Below are 15,419 nucleotides of genomic sequence, written 5' to 3'. Positions count from 1 at the left end.
CCTGGAAAAGCAGCAACCCGTCTATAGGGCAACAGGTCAATGGCAACCGCCATGGATCGGAGGTCTGATTTCGAACCCTTTAGGAGCAATCCTTCAAATCCAGTAAACCGATCATCGACATCGATCTCGCTGCTTGTCTTATACACTCTTCCGTACGCAATGTAGCCGCGAAGGTCATGCTAAACCTGATGTTTCTAAGACGCCGTCTGGATAGCAGCTCATTCCCACTAAATGATGTTCAAGTAGAGGTGTTGCCCTGGTCGTGCCATGTTCACCCTCACAACGTCGTCGTTCTCGTTCAGCCCAGAGTTCCATTCACAGCAGTCGATGTCCTACTGTCATAACACAGTTAATGTCGCTTTGAGGGTCTTCAGGACGGTTCTCAGCACGATCTTCTGTAATGAAACTTCGGGTTAGTCTTGGTTGAGTGAAAACTTCGGTGTGTCCATCCAAGCAGAGATAAGATCATGATGCAAACGTATTGGGGAAGACAATATCATGAAACCGTTATCCTTGGGTAAGGATTGGCTTGGAGGTTGGGCTTGTCACAAACTCACCGTGCAGTCTCTGGCATCCATGGCAATGTTGTTTCATTCGCATCGAAAGAAATATCAATGTGTTGCAGTCCGTCGACATTCGCCCTCTTCAGTTCCCGCCGAATTAGCCTCTAGAAGCTACGGAAGGATGAAGCATACTAGAGAGGGGGCTGGTATCTGTCTAGTCCTGCTTTATAAGTTGACCTAAAGATTTGCGCGCCGCGAGCATAAACAAAAGGGTAGAATCCATTTGAAAAAGCGCCGGGAATATGCAGGACATTTTCCAAGAATAGAGTCCGGATTCCTAGGAGAGTTGCGTTCCGGGCCAGTGCGCACAGAAAGCTCCACCGTCCCAATCACACCGATCTCTCGTACCTCCCCGAACGTGGGATCAGGGAGGTTTTGGCCCACCGGAATGTAGGCTTTGAAGTATGAGCGATCTCGAGCGTGGTGATGGGTGCCTACTATGACCATCCAGTCAAGGCAGCGACGACTTCCAGGCATATGATTCGCGTGGTGAGTCGGACAAATGAGATTGTGGCATGGGATGTCTTTTCCAAAAAGTGCAGCCCCAGACTACATTCGCCTCTTGTCGATAGAGGCAGGTAAGAGCGATGGGTTGTGAGAAGCTGAAAGGAACAAGGAGCAAGGAAGAAGTGAAGTTGTGAGCTAGTGAGCGTAGTGAGTTCCATGAGGAAGTGAAACGAGAAGCAAAGACATTTGTTTCTCGATCAGGCAGGTGGGACCTACAATTCTCTGCCTCAGGCCCGATCGTCGGACAACTCTATACACGTACAGTCTTGGATAGTACCAGGATTATCTCCCTTGGATCAACGGGATACGAGGCCCGAATTCGATGTCGAACGAGCTGGCCATCTTTGACAGAAATGCTCTTCGATCACCCCGAGGGGGTGGGTCAAGAACGGGTCTCGAGCGCTGGTTGAGCATCGCATCCGATGTCCAGACTGTCTAATGATGAATCATGACCATTCTTTGTATACCTCTGGCATCTATTTTTAATCCGTTGGGACGAATAGACTTCATCGTGACGTGAGAGCAGGCACGAGTGGCGGTGCTCGGGCTGGGGCTGTGGCTTGGACAGACCCTGATGAGGTAATCCCAGGGGCGTGGTTGCCTGAAATGGCGGCCTTAACCATGTGACGGGACACGTCTCGGTGGATGCTGAGTCACCGCGTCGTCTGCGGCCAATCACGGGACAGGACACATCAAGGGTGACATCATCGGGTCAATCGCTTTCGCCGTCGCGGGTGGAAAATCCCCCAATTCTCCCAATCAGACCCTCTGCGCTCTTGTCGTCACCCGTGGATCGTCATGAGGATGGTCTGCGATGGTCACCGATGGCCTCCTTGAAGGGCCCGTGAGATTTATTGATTCCCCCCTGGGTTCCACCACTCGCCCAGACATTCAAGGAAAATACCTCCACCGATCTTCACCCTCCCTCAATGCCTGCGGTGCGTCCCCTGGAACCTCCGTCGACAATGCAATTTTGCTGCCTTCAAAGTTCGAACCTTTTTCCCTCCTGAAAACTCTATATCTTTGTGTCGAGGGAAAAAAGAAAACTTTGAAACTAAGCCTTGCTGCCCACAGTTGGCCAACCTCTTGCTTCCCCCCCTCCTTTTCAATCAATATATAACCCTTCCGCCTTCGGATTTTACACTCCCGCCCTCGCTAGCCCGCCTTTTATACAACGGACAATTATTACGTCGGCGAAACACCGACGAAATCACCTCTTATCATCCAGCCTTCAGACCAAGAGTCCTCCCATCAGGATGGGTTTTGGCGGCGTGGTTCTTCGCTTCTTTAACCTAGCCATTCGCGTGCTCCAGTTTTTGGACGCCGCCGTCATCCTCGGCATCTTCTCCTACTTCCTCGCCGTCCAAACTCGCCATGACCAGACCATCCCGCAGTGGATGAAAGCGACCGAGGGTCTGTCGGGCGCTGCCACCCTCTATGGTTTACTGGGAATCCTCTTCACCTGCTGTCTGGGGGGAGTCGCCTTCTTTGCCTTTCTGGCTGTCGTGCTCGATGTCTGCTTCGTGGGTGCCATGGTGGCCATCGCCGTGATGACGCGTGACGGCACCCAGAAGTGCTCCGGTAACGTGAAGACCCCTCTCGGGTCAGGCGACAGCAACGACGAGTCGGCCTCAAACGTGACCTACGGTTTCATCTGTGAATTGCAAAAGGTTGCATTTGCTGTCTCGATTATTGGAATGTAAGTTTCAAACATCAGTCATGCCGTCCTCCTTGAAACCCCAAACAAATCAAAGTTGTCTTGAAATGGCATTCCCCACTAACATTCCACCCCCTCTTTAGCTTCTTCTTCCTGGTCTCGATCCTCTTCCAGGTGCTTTATGCACGACACCACAAGCGTGAGAAGCGCTTCGGTCCCTCGCCGGCGAACGGATACACCTACGGCACCCAGGGCAAGAGCCTCTTCCGTCGCAACAAGAAGAACAACCCTGAAACCGGCAGCGGCGACGACATTCTCCCGGGCCATCCCACGCCCCACGATGTGGAAATGGGTACCCCTGAAGAAAAGCCAGGTCTTCTGGGCCGGATGTTCTCCCGGAAGAAGACGGCTACCAATACTCCCGCACCGACCACCGGCTATGGCTACGGCAATTCTGCCTACACCGGCAACTACTAGGGTATGTCCATATCGACGGTCGCCCTGCCGTACTGAGCCATGAGAACTTGTAAGCTGGTTTGGACAATTTCTGAAAGACAAGCATTAGGGACTGCGTAGTCCTGAATATATGTTTTCTGATCTACATACAAACATTGCATGGTCGATGTTTGCTCGGAGTCCAAGAGACTCCGCTTTCTCTTCTTTTTATCTATTTATTTCCTTTCGTTGCGACTTTGGATAAGGTCTACGATTTAATGAACTGGGATAAGATACCACTGGGATTGCGTTTGGTTGCTATGTACAATAGCGGATAGGAATAGGCCTTATCCTTTTTTATTATATTCATTATGAATTAACATATAATGGTCTCACTAGAATTTTTGGATATTTTCACTGAAAGGACTGTTGACTTACCTCTAGGTCTTTGCCTACGATGAAGTACGTAAGTGGGATTTCAAATCATTGACATTGCAGCATAAGACTATTTCATATGGAAGAGCATTTAGATATTACATGAGTGAAACCAAAAAACTTAACCACAAAACCGGAAGCTCATCATCACAAACGGACAACATACACGTGTGATCAAGAATCAGCGAGTGGACGTGGTCTGTCCCCGCGCCAGGCGGGGATCCCACCGGATAACGCGAACGAGTGATCGGTCACTGTACTTCTTCAGGAGGCAGGCTGCATGGCGCCATGCCGACACTGCGTGCCGGGGGCAACGCTGCCCATGTGGACCACGCGGCCGTTGCTGCACAGGGACCACGTACTTCCGTCCGCATCACACACAATTGCGCCATTGGCACAGGATTCTTCCTCGTCGGTCTCTGCCGTCTCTGGCTCTAGCTGACGAGCGGGCTCAGCAGCAGTGGTTTCAAGGGCCTGAGCCATGGAGGGAGTGCCGAAGGTCGAGGCGACTTTGTTGGCGGCAGGACTGGCAACGGCAGAGCTCTGGACGGCGTGAACGCTGGCAGCCGATGAAGAGGCTGCGGGCCTGGCGCTGGAAGAGGGAACCATGGCGCTTGAAGCGATCGCGCTGGAGGAGGAATTGGAGCTCGGGCTAGAAGCAGTGTTGGTGCCATGGCCATCGCCAAGGAACGGAGCAGATCCAGAGCATTCGTATCCCTTTCCGGTGAGAGAGCCTTCAACGGACGGTCCGGGCAATGGGAAGTTGACCTCCTCTCCCTCGATGGTCTTGCACTGGGCGGGCCCACCGGTGTTGGCGCGGAACAGTTCAGGTAGGCTGCTGAAAGCATCACGGCGGACGAGACCAGAGGTCATCTCACGGTTGGAGCCGCCTCCGATAGTCACCTGAGCGCAGTTCATGTACATCTCGCGGTTGCCAATCTTGTTGAACCAACTCCATGCCAAAAGCGCCTCGCCAGTCTGGGCATCGCTGGGAATCGTGAATTGGTACGACTTGGTGATAGGACATCCACCCAACATGGAATGAATGACCTTGAACGATTCACCATTGTCGTAGGACAGGGCGATTTGGCATGATCCTCCACCGTGCGTTGCACTACCCTCCAACTCCAGGGTGTAGGAGCTTCCCGGACTATAGGTCGCGACGGACACAAACTCGTCATTGGTGTATCCTTTACAAGGGTAATCAGAGCCATCCGTGGACAGAGGGTTTGTGTACGAGTAGTCCTTCTGGCCGCTCGCATCCTTGTTCAACGGGCTGCGGATGGGGTACGGGTTGGACATCTGAATGTGTCCAGAGACAGACGAAGCCAGAAGGCCTCCGATCAAAAGCAAGCCCTTCATCATGATTGTGGTTTCTGTAAAAGCAGTGAACTGAGGTATCGATACCTGTCGCGATGTCAGCTTCTAGGGCGCCAAGTAGATTTGCCGAAACTCGTTAGGATGCTCACCTTTGTCAAAAAGAAATCAAATACCTGACACTAGACTCGCAGGGCTATGTATGAAAAGAACGCCTTGACCTTCGCTTGATTTGGGTCTGCTCTATAGTCCAGGATAATGAGAGAAGCACGCACAAGCAACCTCGGGCAGTGTAGAAGATGTAAACAGACAACAAGCCTGGAGGAGGAATTCCCCCTTGACATGGCGCGTCTTATATATTCACTAACTGAGGCATGTCTGTTTGCCATTTTCATTGTCTAAACCGGTTGCGACAGGAATGGTGAATACCAATCCATGTCATTGCAGTTATGAGCAACGGGTCTTCTTGGGGCGAGGAATGTACCGGCGGGAAGTCTTCACAATATCGCTCTCCGCATGCCCGACTTCTCAGCATTCCACATATCTTGCAGAGTCTAAAATCTGCTCACCATTTGGCTTCGGCTTCGCACGGCTGCACTCATCGCGCCATGATCGTAGTCATTCAGTTAGTGGACGTGGCTTGCAAGCCTCTTGGCCTCCTCGGCAGTGGTTGCTTTAAATAGCACCGATGGTTGCGAATGAGGTCATTGAAGTTACGAGCCTGGCGCTATGGTGCCCTGTGAGCTTAAAAAGAACGCCAGTGGCAGGGTGGCGTTTGCTTGATATTGAATCTTTTGTTATACTGCTGGATTTAGGGCACGCGGATCTTATTCATCTTGGCCTGAGGCATTCACTCCCGGAAAGCTCGCGCCGGCTCTGACCTCATCTTTTCTCCAACACGCGCCTTGATCCCGATGATGAGCTTCCTATCGGCAGCAGTCTCTCGTTTCTTCAAATAATTATTCCCAGCTCTTCCCTACCGATTATATTTTGTTTTACTGAATGCCTCTGCGTTTTGTTCTCAATCAGAAGCTTGCTGGTCGTGCTCTTCCCTTCCACCATACCGCGCGTTACCATGGCGGCCAGGAATCTGGCTTTCACTTCCGCAGCATTCGCCACAGCTCGTCGCGCTGCCGGATAATTCGTCCGGTTACCGTGGCGAACCGATCTTCATCTGCTCCGATTCATACCTTTTGTGCCTCCTCGGTCTCTCCTCTCCCTGTCCGTGTTTCCAGTATTCAAATCACTAGACTGCATTCCTTTGGCAGGCGATCACTGAAGCTTGCGACGACCCCAATCCCTTCGCCACCCCACTTGAGGCCATTTTCTTCTTGTCAGTCACAGAGTCTAGGCTCTCAGGCCATGCCGCTTGATACGGTAGTCCCCAAGGAGGAGGACACTGCTCCAGTCGACAGCTTTGAAGGAAATGCCGATCGGGACGCGCGTTCAATTGGCCCGTCACAGGATGTCCCCATAGACCCAGAGTCGGACGATAATGTCCCCGTTGAAGCGGAGGAGCTTCAAGAGGCCTTGACGAGACCTCCACCGGTGAACAGCAGCTACTTGCCTCTCCCTTGGAAAGGCCGATTGGGCTATGTGAGTATTCTCCCGCAATTGCTTGCTCGTTCGCAACTGACGGCTTTTAGGCCTGTTTGAATACGTACCTGCGGTATTCAAACCCACCGGTTTTCTGCTCCCGCACCTGTCGCATTGCGTCTATTCTAGAAAACCGGCATCCGCTCACAGACCCCTCCCAGCCTCCTCATCCCACCAAGAATCGCCCGGATCGCACTGAGCCTGCCGATGTTGCGCGCGGTCAGGCTTTCGTTGAGGCCTTGGGACTCGCGAATGCGCGTGATCTCGTCAAGATTCTCCGTTGGAATGACCGCTATGGCATCAAGTTCATGCGGTTGAGCAGCGAGATGTTCCCTTTTGCCAGCCATAAGGAGTATGGGTATAAGCTGGCTCCTTTCGCCGCTGATGCTCTTGGCGATGCGGGTCGCGTTATCGCAGAACTAGGCCATCGCGTGAGTGTGCACCCCGGCCAGTTCACGCAATTGGGCACCCCGAAAGGGGATGTTGTTGAGAGCTCCATCCGAGATCTGGAATATCACTCGGAGATGTTGCAGCTTCTCCGTTTGCCACCTCAACAGGACCGGGATGCGGTCATGATCCTTCACATGGGTGGCGTTTTTGGCGACAAGGAGGCCACTCTTGATCGGTTCCGACAGAACTACAAGGGTCTGTCACAAGACATCAAGAATAGGCTGGTTCTGGAGAATGACGACGTTAGTTGGTCGGTGCATGACCTGCTGCCCATTTGCGAAGAGCTCAACATCCCGCTTGTCCTGGACTTTCATCACCACAACATCATCTTCGACTCGACCCAGCTTAGGGGTGGCACGTTAGACATCATGCAGCTATTCGACAGGATTAAGGCCACCTGGACTCGGAAGAACATCACCCAGAAGATGCACTACTCTGAACCGACCCCGTCTGCCATTACGAATCGTGAACGCCGGAAGCACCGTGACCGTGTTACCGCTCTCCCGCCTTGCGATCCTGCCATGGATCTGATGATCGAGGCCAAAGACAAAGAGCAGGCTGTCTTGGAGCTGATGCGGATATATAAACTCCCGGGCCACGGGCTTTCTAATGACTTGATACCTTATGTTAGGACCGACGAGAACAAGCCTTATAAGCCCCCGCGTCAGTCCAAGAAGGATGGTGCGTTTGTTGACTTGGATGGCCTCGTTCCGCCACCCAAAACTATTCCCGATGAAGAGATCGGTATGGGAGGTCCTGACGGCCGGGTTTATTGGCCGCCCGGTATGGAGGAATGGCTCCGACCAAAGAAGGTCATCCGGACTAAGGCGGCTCAGAGTCCGGCCAAACCGCGCGCATCAAAGAAGACCAATGGGAATGCCGAGCCTGTTCAACAGAATGGAGAGGCCGATAACGGTAGCGCTGCGGCAACGCCCGACTCCAAAAAGCCCGCGCGGTCCCCGCGTACTTCCACTCCAAAGAAGTCGACAGCAAGAAAGCGTAAAGCTTCTTCTGAGCCAACTCCTTCTCCTGACGAAGAAGAGGAGGCGCCCCCTGAGACGCCCAAGCCTTCTCGGTCGCGGAGTACTGGCACTCGAAAGAGTACTCGCGTGAAGCAGGTCAATTATGCTGAGGATAGTGGGTCGGCATAGGTTCTTTCTGCATGTCCCCTTTTAATGACCTCTCACCTTTCTGTGCATGGGTAAATTATGGGCATGGAGCTAGACTTGGGCTCTGGAGATCGCCGCCTGCGTGTCTATTGAATAGCTGCAACCGCGCGGTTTCATGCATGTGTAACATCATGCATTTATTCTGGCCCTCGGAAGCTTTGATGAGTCTATATGTAATTCTAATCGCAACATATATAAATAGATAAACAAAAATGGAGTCAACGTTGACCAAATACCTGTTCCTGTAGCTTTATCATCAGATTAGTGCTGCCTCAGGCGCCCCCACTTGGCAGCGACCGCTGAATCCCGTGTCCTCAGGATAACGTCACTCTCGCAAGCATTCGGTGCTGGCATGGAATAGCCTGATACTTTCTATCTTGCACTAATTGAAATCCTGCTTACTGACCACCACTAAACTGTCATTCCGGCCTTTTGACCCCTTGATGGCAACCACTCTCGTTTAATCCGCCCAAACCCAGAACCCAGCGAACAAGTTCAACCCGCGGCATCCAAAATTAAGGCCAGGGCTATTTTAGACTGCCTCCTGAATCAACACTAACTTAAATCGAACCTGCATCCCATCGCCTATAAGGCTGAAACCACCGATCCTGGCTCCCAAACCGCCCTCCCGCACTCGCTGGCGCCTGCCTCTGCCGACTCCCTCCTCCATCAGACGCTCCCTCCCCGGTCGGCCTTTCCCTCTCCCCTCCAATTCTCTCGATCAGCCTCGCCGCAATCGCCAGGGGAAACTCGCCCTGTTCCTCCGTGTGCTTTTCGGCCCCCACACCAGCCGCCGCGCCCAGTCGCGCCTCTGGGGGTTTCGCTACGAGACCATCCCCGCCCTCCGCCACCGCGCCCAGGCACGAGTCTACCGAGCGATCGTCAATCGACAGGCCAAACTCGCCCAGAGACGTGCATCCGGCCGACGGGGAATCGTCGGGTTCTTGACGGCAACACGGAGACGACTCCGGGGGACGGAATCGCCATCGCAGTCGCGGTCGGGCCGGGTCAATAATAGCAGCAGGAGTAGTGGCGGGGTGGTGCCGTCGGTCGATCGACGCAGGAATAATCCACCACTGAAGAGAGACGGCACGGCGGCCCCTATGTCGCAGTACTTGCCGTCGTCGTCCTCCGCGCCCGGTGGCCGCCGCAAGAAGGTCTTCGAGTATCTGAAAGCGGCGAATGAGTTGCGCCAGTCGTATGCGGCGCAATGGACGCAGCAGCGGAACGGCCTGCGCGATTACGATGAGGATTACTTCAATACGCCCGGGGCGTTTCCCGATGTCGAGATCGCGCGGTCTGGCGATGAGGAGATGGTGATTTTTCCGAGTTATGCGCGTCGGCTGGTTAAGGGGGTGCATCATTCGAGGGACCACTCGAGGCGACGTCGGGATTCGACGTCGACGATTGATGAATATCGTGGGGGCTCGGAGGAAGGGGAGCGCGGGTTGGCGGATTGGGAGGTCATCGAGGATGAGAATGCAATTGTTGCTGTTGATGTGCGCGGCTGGGTGTATGCGCCTCATCGCGGGCCGATGACTAGGAAGCATCGCTTGATGATTGCGCTCGCGAGGAAACTAAGTGGTGTTCCGGCGCCGAATAATCTTTCGAATGAAGCTGAAGAACCGAATGCTGCTGCAGCTGTGGGGACGACTCACGGGGGTAGGGAGGATGAGATTGTGGACACGGAAGCTCAATCGATCATCAGGAAGGCTGAAGGGAGGACGGACACGGGCTTGGAGGATGGCGCACTACCGGGGCGGCCGCTGCAGAAGACGTCGACGTCGACGTCGCTGGAGTCGATACCCATGAGCAAGGATGAACTCTCGGTTGCCAATGCTCATCTCATGGAGAGACTCCGTCCGTTTCTAACAAATCCTGTGACGCAGATGCCTGTCACCGTCTTCTTTTTCAACGATGGGAAGAGTCAGTCCAGGAGCATCATGACTGACGAGTCTGGGCACTTTATGCTTCGTGCTGCGCTGCCTTTTGTGCCAACCCATGTTCGTGTGCTGGCTTCCGAGGAGCTGTCCGCCGTGAAGGAGGTGCAGATCATCGAACCGACAGGAGTCAGTTTGATCAGCGACGTCGATGACACGATCAAGCATTCGGCCATTGCGAGCGGAGCCAAAGAGATCTTTCGCAACACCTTTGTCCGCGAACTTGCCGAATTGACCATCCACGGGGTTGCTGAGTGGTACAACAAGCTGGCTAAAATGGGCGTGGAAGTCCACTACGTGTCCAACGCACCGTGGCAACTGTATCCGTTGCTTGACCGGTATTTTAAATTGGTTGGACTCCCCCCTGGCTCTGTCCATCTGAAACAGTACAGCGGTATGTTGCAGGGGATTTTCGAGCCCACTGCCGAACGGAAAAGAGGGCCCCTGGAGCAAATTCTACGAGACTTCCCCGAGCGCAAATTCATTTTGGTTGGCGATAGTGGAGAGGCCGATCTTGAGGTTTATACCGACATTGCCCTGGCCAACCCCGGACGGATCCTTGGTGTCTTCATTCGCGATATCACGACACCAGATCGTAAACGGTTCTTTGAGAAGTCGGTGGAGCATTTGGACAACGCTTCGTCGCGAAGCCGCAGCACTCCTCACCTCCACGATGATTCTGATGCCATCGCAAAACGACCTACACTACCACCCCGTCGAGCACAAGGATCTCCTGATCCGGCCGAGGCCAAACAGCTAGACAATGCGGACTTGATTGACCTCCGAGATGAAGAGGAGCTAAGGAATCCGCCAGAGGAGGCGCTGAAGCCCCCAACTACGCGAACACCGCCCGCAAAGCCATCCAAGCCATCTTCTCTGCGCACTGTCTCGACCACCTCCGAACTAGAGAATGGCAGCTCGAATTCCTTGTCGCAGGACGGAATCAAACGAAAACCAGTGCCACCTTTGCCAGCGCGGCGTAACCCTCAAGCAGGGCAGGCACTGTCAGAGACATGTTCCACCATTTCTTTACCCACACGTCCCAAGCCAGGCAGCGACAACAGTTCAATCATACCCCAGGACACTAACGATGAAAGACCCCCGCGTACGAAGCAAGCGCCACCTCCGCCCCCGCCTCGTCGAAGCAATACCGCTGCCACTACATCTGGCGCAAGCATTGGTTCTACACAAACTAGCTCTCCCCGACCCCCGCCTCCGCCCCAAAAGCCAGCGCAATCATATCCAGCAGCTGCCGCAACCGCCGCCTCGGCAGCATTGCAGTATGCGTCTGACCGTCTCCCCTGGGCCCCTTCGCCATCAAACCTCCTCCGAACCACCACATCCAACTCAAACCTCCGCAACAGCAGCGACAGCCAAGACTCTGACTCGCAGTCCGGCCTCGCGTACCCTAGTTCCGCAGTCGGGCCATTGCCCAACCGCCGCGAGGAAACGTGGCGTCGACGCTGGGAACGCGCCCATGACCTCCTCGCCGACCACGGCGTCGTCCTGGGGAGTTGGCGCGAGGGCAAAGATGTGCAAGATGTTAGTATCTGGTTGGTGGAAGAGGCCTTGAAAGAAGCGAAGGGAAATGCAGGTGGTGGAGGGCGTAGGGAGTAGGGCAATACCTAGTGGTTGGTTGTCATCAAGAACGCGGCTGGTATGTACATAGACAGCGGCTTTTCTCTCCTCATTTTCTTATTTATACATATTCAATACATGATGGACTCTAAAGTCCGTACTTGAAGATATTATTTTGTCTTTGTAGGATGGAGTAGTAATGAGTGGGTGAATTCATATGGAAACGATTGTATATTTATCACGGAACGTCCCTCGTTTTTGGGAAAGACCGGAAACGATTCAAATATTTTTGAGCTGGGATACAACCTAGACTTATTGAGTACCACCAGGAAACTTTCAATATCCTCGTAGTTAGGTAGACCGTGCACAAACCCTGTAGTAGCATTGTATATCACGCTATCACTTGTTTATTTAACAACACTGAAGAATCATCTCACACTCTATCTACCCCACCTGACCAGTACTTATACATGTAACTATTATACTATATGTATTCAAGTCTAGGCTTGCGGAATACGATCCTTTCTTCTTAAGTGCAGTCAACACTTAGCATCTATAGTTATACACTAAGGAACGAAACCAACCGAAACGAGGCCCTCTCATTGGCTCCGTCGGACTATGACGTCAGATAGTGTGGTAGGTAAACACCAATATTGACTGCCTCATTAGAAGTGGTACCTAGTATTCTGTACTTTTGACCATAGAAGAGAGAGCGAGGAAGAGGGAGAGGAAGGGGTAAGAGGTGGGCCAATTGGGGCCAGAGAGAAATGTATAAAGTTCGTACTGGGAGTTCTCAATTCTGGATAATCAGGTTCTTCTGTTTTTTTTTTTTTTTTTTTTTTTTTGACAGTTCTTATATTCATATTGTCTTTATGTTATCTTTCGCATAGTCTCTATACTACTATCTACCTTCTATTCTTTCCTCTTTACAGAGTTCCTGAAGAGTTTATAGGTAGACATACCGATCTCGATACGCTACCCATTCGTCGTCGGCAGTATACCGCATCCATCAAGTACGTACCTACCATGATTTCTAACACCCAAACCCCAAGAAACCACCATCTCACTACTCAGTTACTAACTATCAACGCTATCAGTCTGTCGTGTGCATCACCAATCCCCACGCCCTCGAACCCAAACACCGAAATCCCACGACTGACGAAAGGACAAAAAGAAGAAACCATGCCGACAGTAGACGGCAGTCTCTTCATCGGCCTCATCATCCTCGCCAGCGGCATCTCTTTCCTGATCTATGGCGGTATTCGCCAAGCGCAAGAAACTCATGATCATGACGGGGAGGTCTCTCGGAGGCGAGGCATGTCGGTGGAGCAAGTAAAGTATATGTGGAGTGTGAGACAGCGGAGTATAAAGGTGATTAGAGATGGATTGGGACTGGGACTGGATAGGAGAGGGCAGTTGGAATGGGAGGGGGAGGTATAGGTGATGGCTGGGTTTATCTTTTATCTTCCTTTCCGTTTCCATTAGCATGATCTATCCATTGAGACGAATGCTATTATATTTTGAATCTAGTCTTGTCAGTCCATGGCTAGGAAGAATCTATCTTGTTTCCAACTCCCAGTAGCAGCATCCAGTCTGTTCCGCGTAAACTGAAAGAAAACCTCTTCTTCCCCTTTCATCTGCCGGAGCAGTGTTGCTTTATCCCGATCGTCCTCGTCAAAGAGACTCCTGTCCAGCGCTGCACCTTCACACCGGTAGGCTGTCATAACGCCGATGTCAGATAGGCGTTGCTCTTCTGGGATCAACATCGACTCTGAATTGTTTGTCTGCGGACGGAGAAAGCACGCTTCATCAACATCTGCTATTCCCACCACTTCGTGGATGATGGGCGTGTCATGAGACAAGTCACCAATTGCTAACCATTCCTGGGGTTTGAGGTCGTCGTAGGTCGTTGTGCCGGGAGAGCTAGGGGTTAGTCTGGTATGTTCGCTATAAGAATATATTTGCATCTTCAAATGCATCCCTCTCATGTCTCCTTCTTCCAGCCGGATAGCCATATCAGCGAGCCGGATCCAGGACGGACATTTGAAGAACGCCTGGACTTGTGGTGTCTGCTTGAGCAAAGCAAGCGCCTCTCGTCGAAGGGTCGGATCTCGACATCTGATCACGGCGTAGTATAATGGTAGACCTGGGCCTGTTTCGAATGTAAATGGGGTGTGGCGGTGCGGTTGGCGATCAGAATCAGATGCAGGCGTCAAGGCTATCCGGGCATGGTGTACAAGGCGTCGGAACTGGGATGTATGATCGTCGAAAGAAAGTTGGCGTTCAGAAAGACAGGTCGAGACCATGATGGTTGCAGCGATGTGGAAGGTTAAGAGAACGGATGCTGCAGGGTTGGACTGCAAGGATTCTCCGCCTTGGAAAGTGGTGAAAACGAGTTTCCATCGCTGTAGTTTCAGGCGCAGAGTCTCTTGTTGCGTGACGAGGGCTTGGAGCTGGTCAGGCTGATCCGTGGCAGAGTGGTCATACTCAGAAGCAGATTTCACGAGCATAGTCGCCTCCATATTCAATGATATTATTGCGGCTCGTAGACTGTCCATCGTCGGAACACATATCACGTCATTCGCGGTCTGCATGAACGGGTCCTCCTGGACAGGATATCCTGCTGATACCATCGCACTGGCCCCAAGACGGAAGAACATCGGAATGATGACCTCCTTCACGACGGTGTCTTCGTAAGAACCCGCACGTAACGCCGGTCTCTGCTGCATGGCCCGTATCAGCCGCATCCCCTGCTCATACAGCCTCAACGCCTCCACACTATGTCCCTGCATATTCTCCAAACAGAGATACAGTAGACAAGTCACAAGACACAGAAACGACCCAGCTCTGTTCTGCCCAATCCGTTCCCTCATTGACGCCATCGAGCGGAAGTACCAGCCCAACGGTTCGTGGTGCTTAGCAACGCTCTTTACAGTAGTCGCCGGCATCACCATCGGCGGACCCAGAAACGGATCCGAATCCTCGTACAACGCACTGATGGCGATGACCGCGTCCCACACGACAGGCTCCGACCGGGACAGTTGGAGGACGATGCCGTGCCAGAACCGGGTGTCGAGAGGGCCGGCAATAGCTCGGCCAGAGTGGTTGAAGTAGTACTCGAAAGAGCGACGCTCGCGCCATGTGCGGCCATTCAGATCAGATAGTCGGGCTGGGGTTGATAGGATGCTGCGGCTGCGGCCGCGGCCTACAACTCCAGGAGGAGGTCGTCCGTAGCCTGGACACTTCCAGCCGGCGTTTTGACAGCGTTGGCAGTGAGGCTGGGTCTCGTCGCATTTTATCTTGCGGGTTCTGGTTTTGATGGCGGGTCAGGATGTAAGTGGGACCGCCTAATAAAGGATACGATTGACATTATACTTACTTGCATGTTGTGCATCCTGTTCTGGTTTTGAGGAGCCTAGGAAGCGAGTACGAGGAGATTGATAGGTGGGAACTGTTCGTAGCCATGCAAGGTTCGGACGACATGCGATTGCTCCTTAAGAAGAGGGAAAGTCATGTGAATGCTAGATAAATAGCCAGATCAGGACATGCAGCATTGCAGGCCACTAGACAGAGATAAGAAGTGAGAAACAATCCAAATGTGGCAGCGAGACGAAGGAAAAGCGTTGGTCGGCGGAGTTTAGTGCCTTGGCAAGGTGGCAACCCAGTTGAGATAGCCTTACATGACCTGACCTACTGGTAGTGCTTTATGGCTACATGGAGCCCCATAATGGACGAGAGGTTATGTAAGAAGACAACGTTATAAAGTTATAAA

At 52.7% G+C, this 15,419-nt stretch overlaps 5 protein-coding genes across 5 annotated transcripts; 3 read left to right on the top strand and 2 right to left on the bottom strand.

Moving 5' to 3' along the window:
- Window positions 1–2,326: 2,326 nt before the first annotated feature.
- On the top strand, window positions 2,327–3,204 carry LDX57_011074 (uncharacterized protein; the record flags this gene model as incomplete). Its single annotated transcript, XM_046092820.1, has 2 exons — window positions 2,327–2,769; window positions 2,871–3,204. The coding sequence occupies 2 exons, from the start codon at window positions 2,327–2,329 to the stop codon at window positions 3,202–3,204; spliced, it is 777 nt and encodes a 258-aa protein (XP_045948798.1).
- Window positions 3,205–3,861: 657 nt separating this feature from the next.
- On the bottom strand, window positions 3,862–4,962 carry LDX57_011073 (putative extracellular protein; the record flags this gene model as incomplete). The annotated part of the gene is made up of 1 exon (XM_046092819.1): window positions 3,862–4,962. The coding sequence occupies one exon, from the start codon at window positions 4,960–4,962 to the stop codon at window positions 3,862–3,864; it is 1,101 nt and encodes a 366-aa protein (XP_045948797.1).
- A 954-nt stretch (window positions 4,963–5,916) lies between these two features.
- MUS18 (UV-endonuclease UVE-1) lies at window positions 5,917–8,111 on the top strand (the record flags this gene model as incomplete). The annotated part of the gene is made up of 2 exons (XM_046092818.1): window positions 5,917–6,510; window positions 6,561–8,111. The coding sequence occupies 2 exons, from the start codon at window positions 5,917–5,919 to the stop codon at window positions 8,109–8,111; spliced, it is 2,145 nt and encodes a 714-aa protein (XP_045948796.1).
- Window positions 8,112–8,341: 230 nt separating this feature from the next.
- On the top strand, window positions 8,342–11,686 carry LDX57_011071 (phosphatidate phosphatase App1 family protein; the record flags this gene model as incomplete). Its single annotated transcript, XM_046092817.1, has 2 exons — window positions 8,342–8,373; window positions 8,722–11,686. 2 exons carry the CDS (start codon window positions 8,342–8,344, stop codon window positions 11,684–11,686), a joined length of 2,997 nt encoding a protein of 998 aa, XP_045948795.1.
- A 1,496-nt stretch (window positions 11,687–13,182) lies between these two features.
- On the bottom strand, window positions 13,183–15,130 carry LDX57_011070 (Zn(II)2Cys6 transcription factor domain-containing protein; the record flags this gene model as incomplete). The annotated part of the gene is made up of 2 exons (XM_046092816.1): window positions 13,183–14,956; window positions 15,027–15,130. The coding sequence occupies 2 exons, from the start codon at window positions 15,128–15,130 to the stop codon at window positions 13,183–13,185; spliced, it is 1,878 nt and encodes a 625-aa protein (XP_045948794.1).
- Window positions 15,131–15,419: the final 289 nt, after the last annotated feature.

This window comes from Aspergillus melleus (genome assembly GCF_016097325.1).
Source record: "Aspergillus melleus strain CBS 546.65 chromosome Unknown contig7, whole genome shotgun sequence".
In the NCBI taxonomy this organism is placed as follows: Eukaryota; Fungi; Ascomycota; class Eurotiomycetes; order Eurotiales; family Aspergillaceae; genus Aspergillus; species Aspergillus melleus.
The sequence above is the reverse complement of the archived record's forward strand: the minus strand, read 5'-3'. Positions and strand labels throughout refer to the sequence as shown.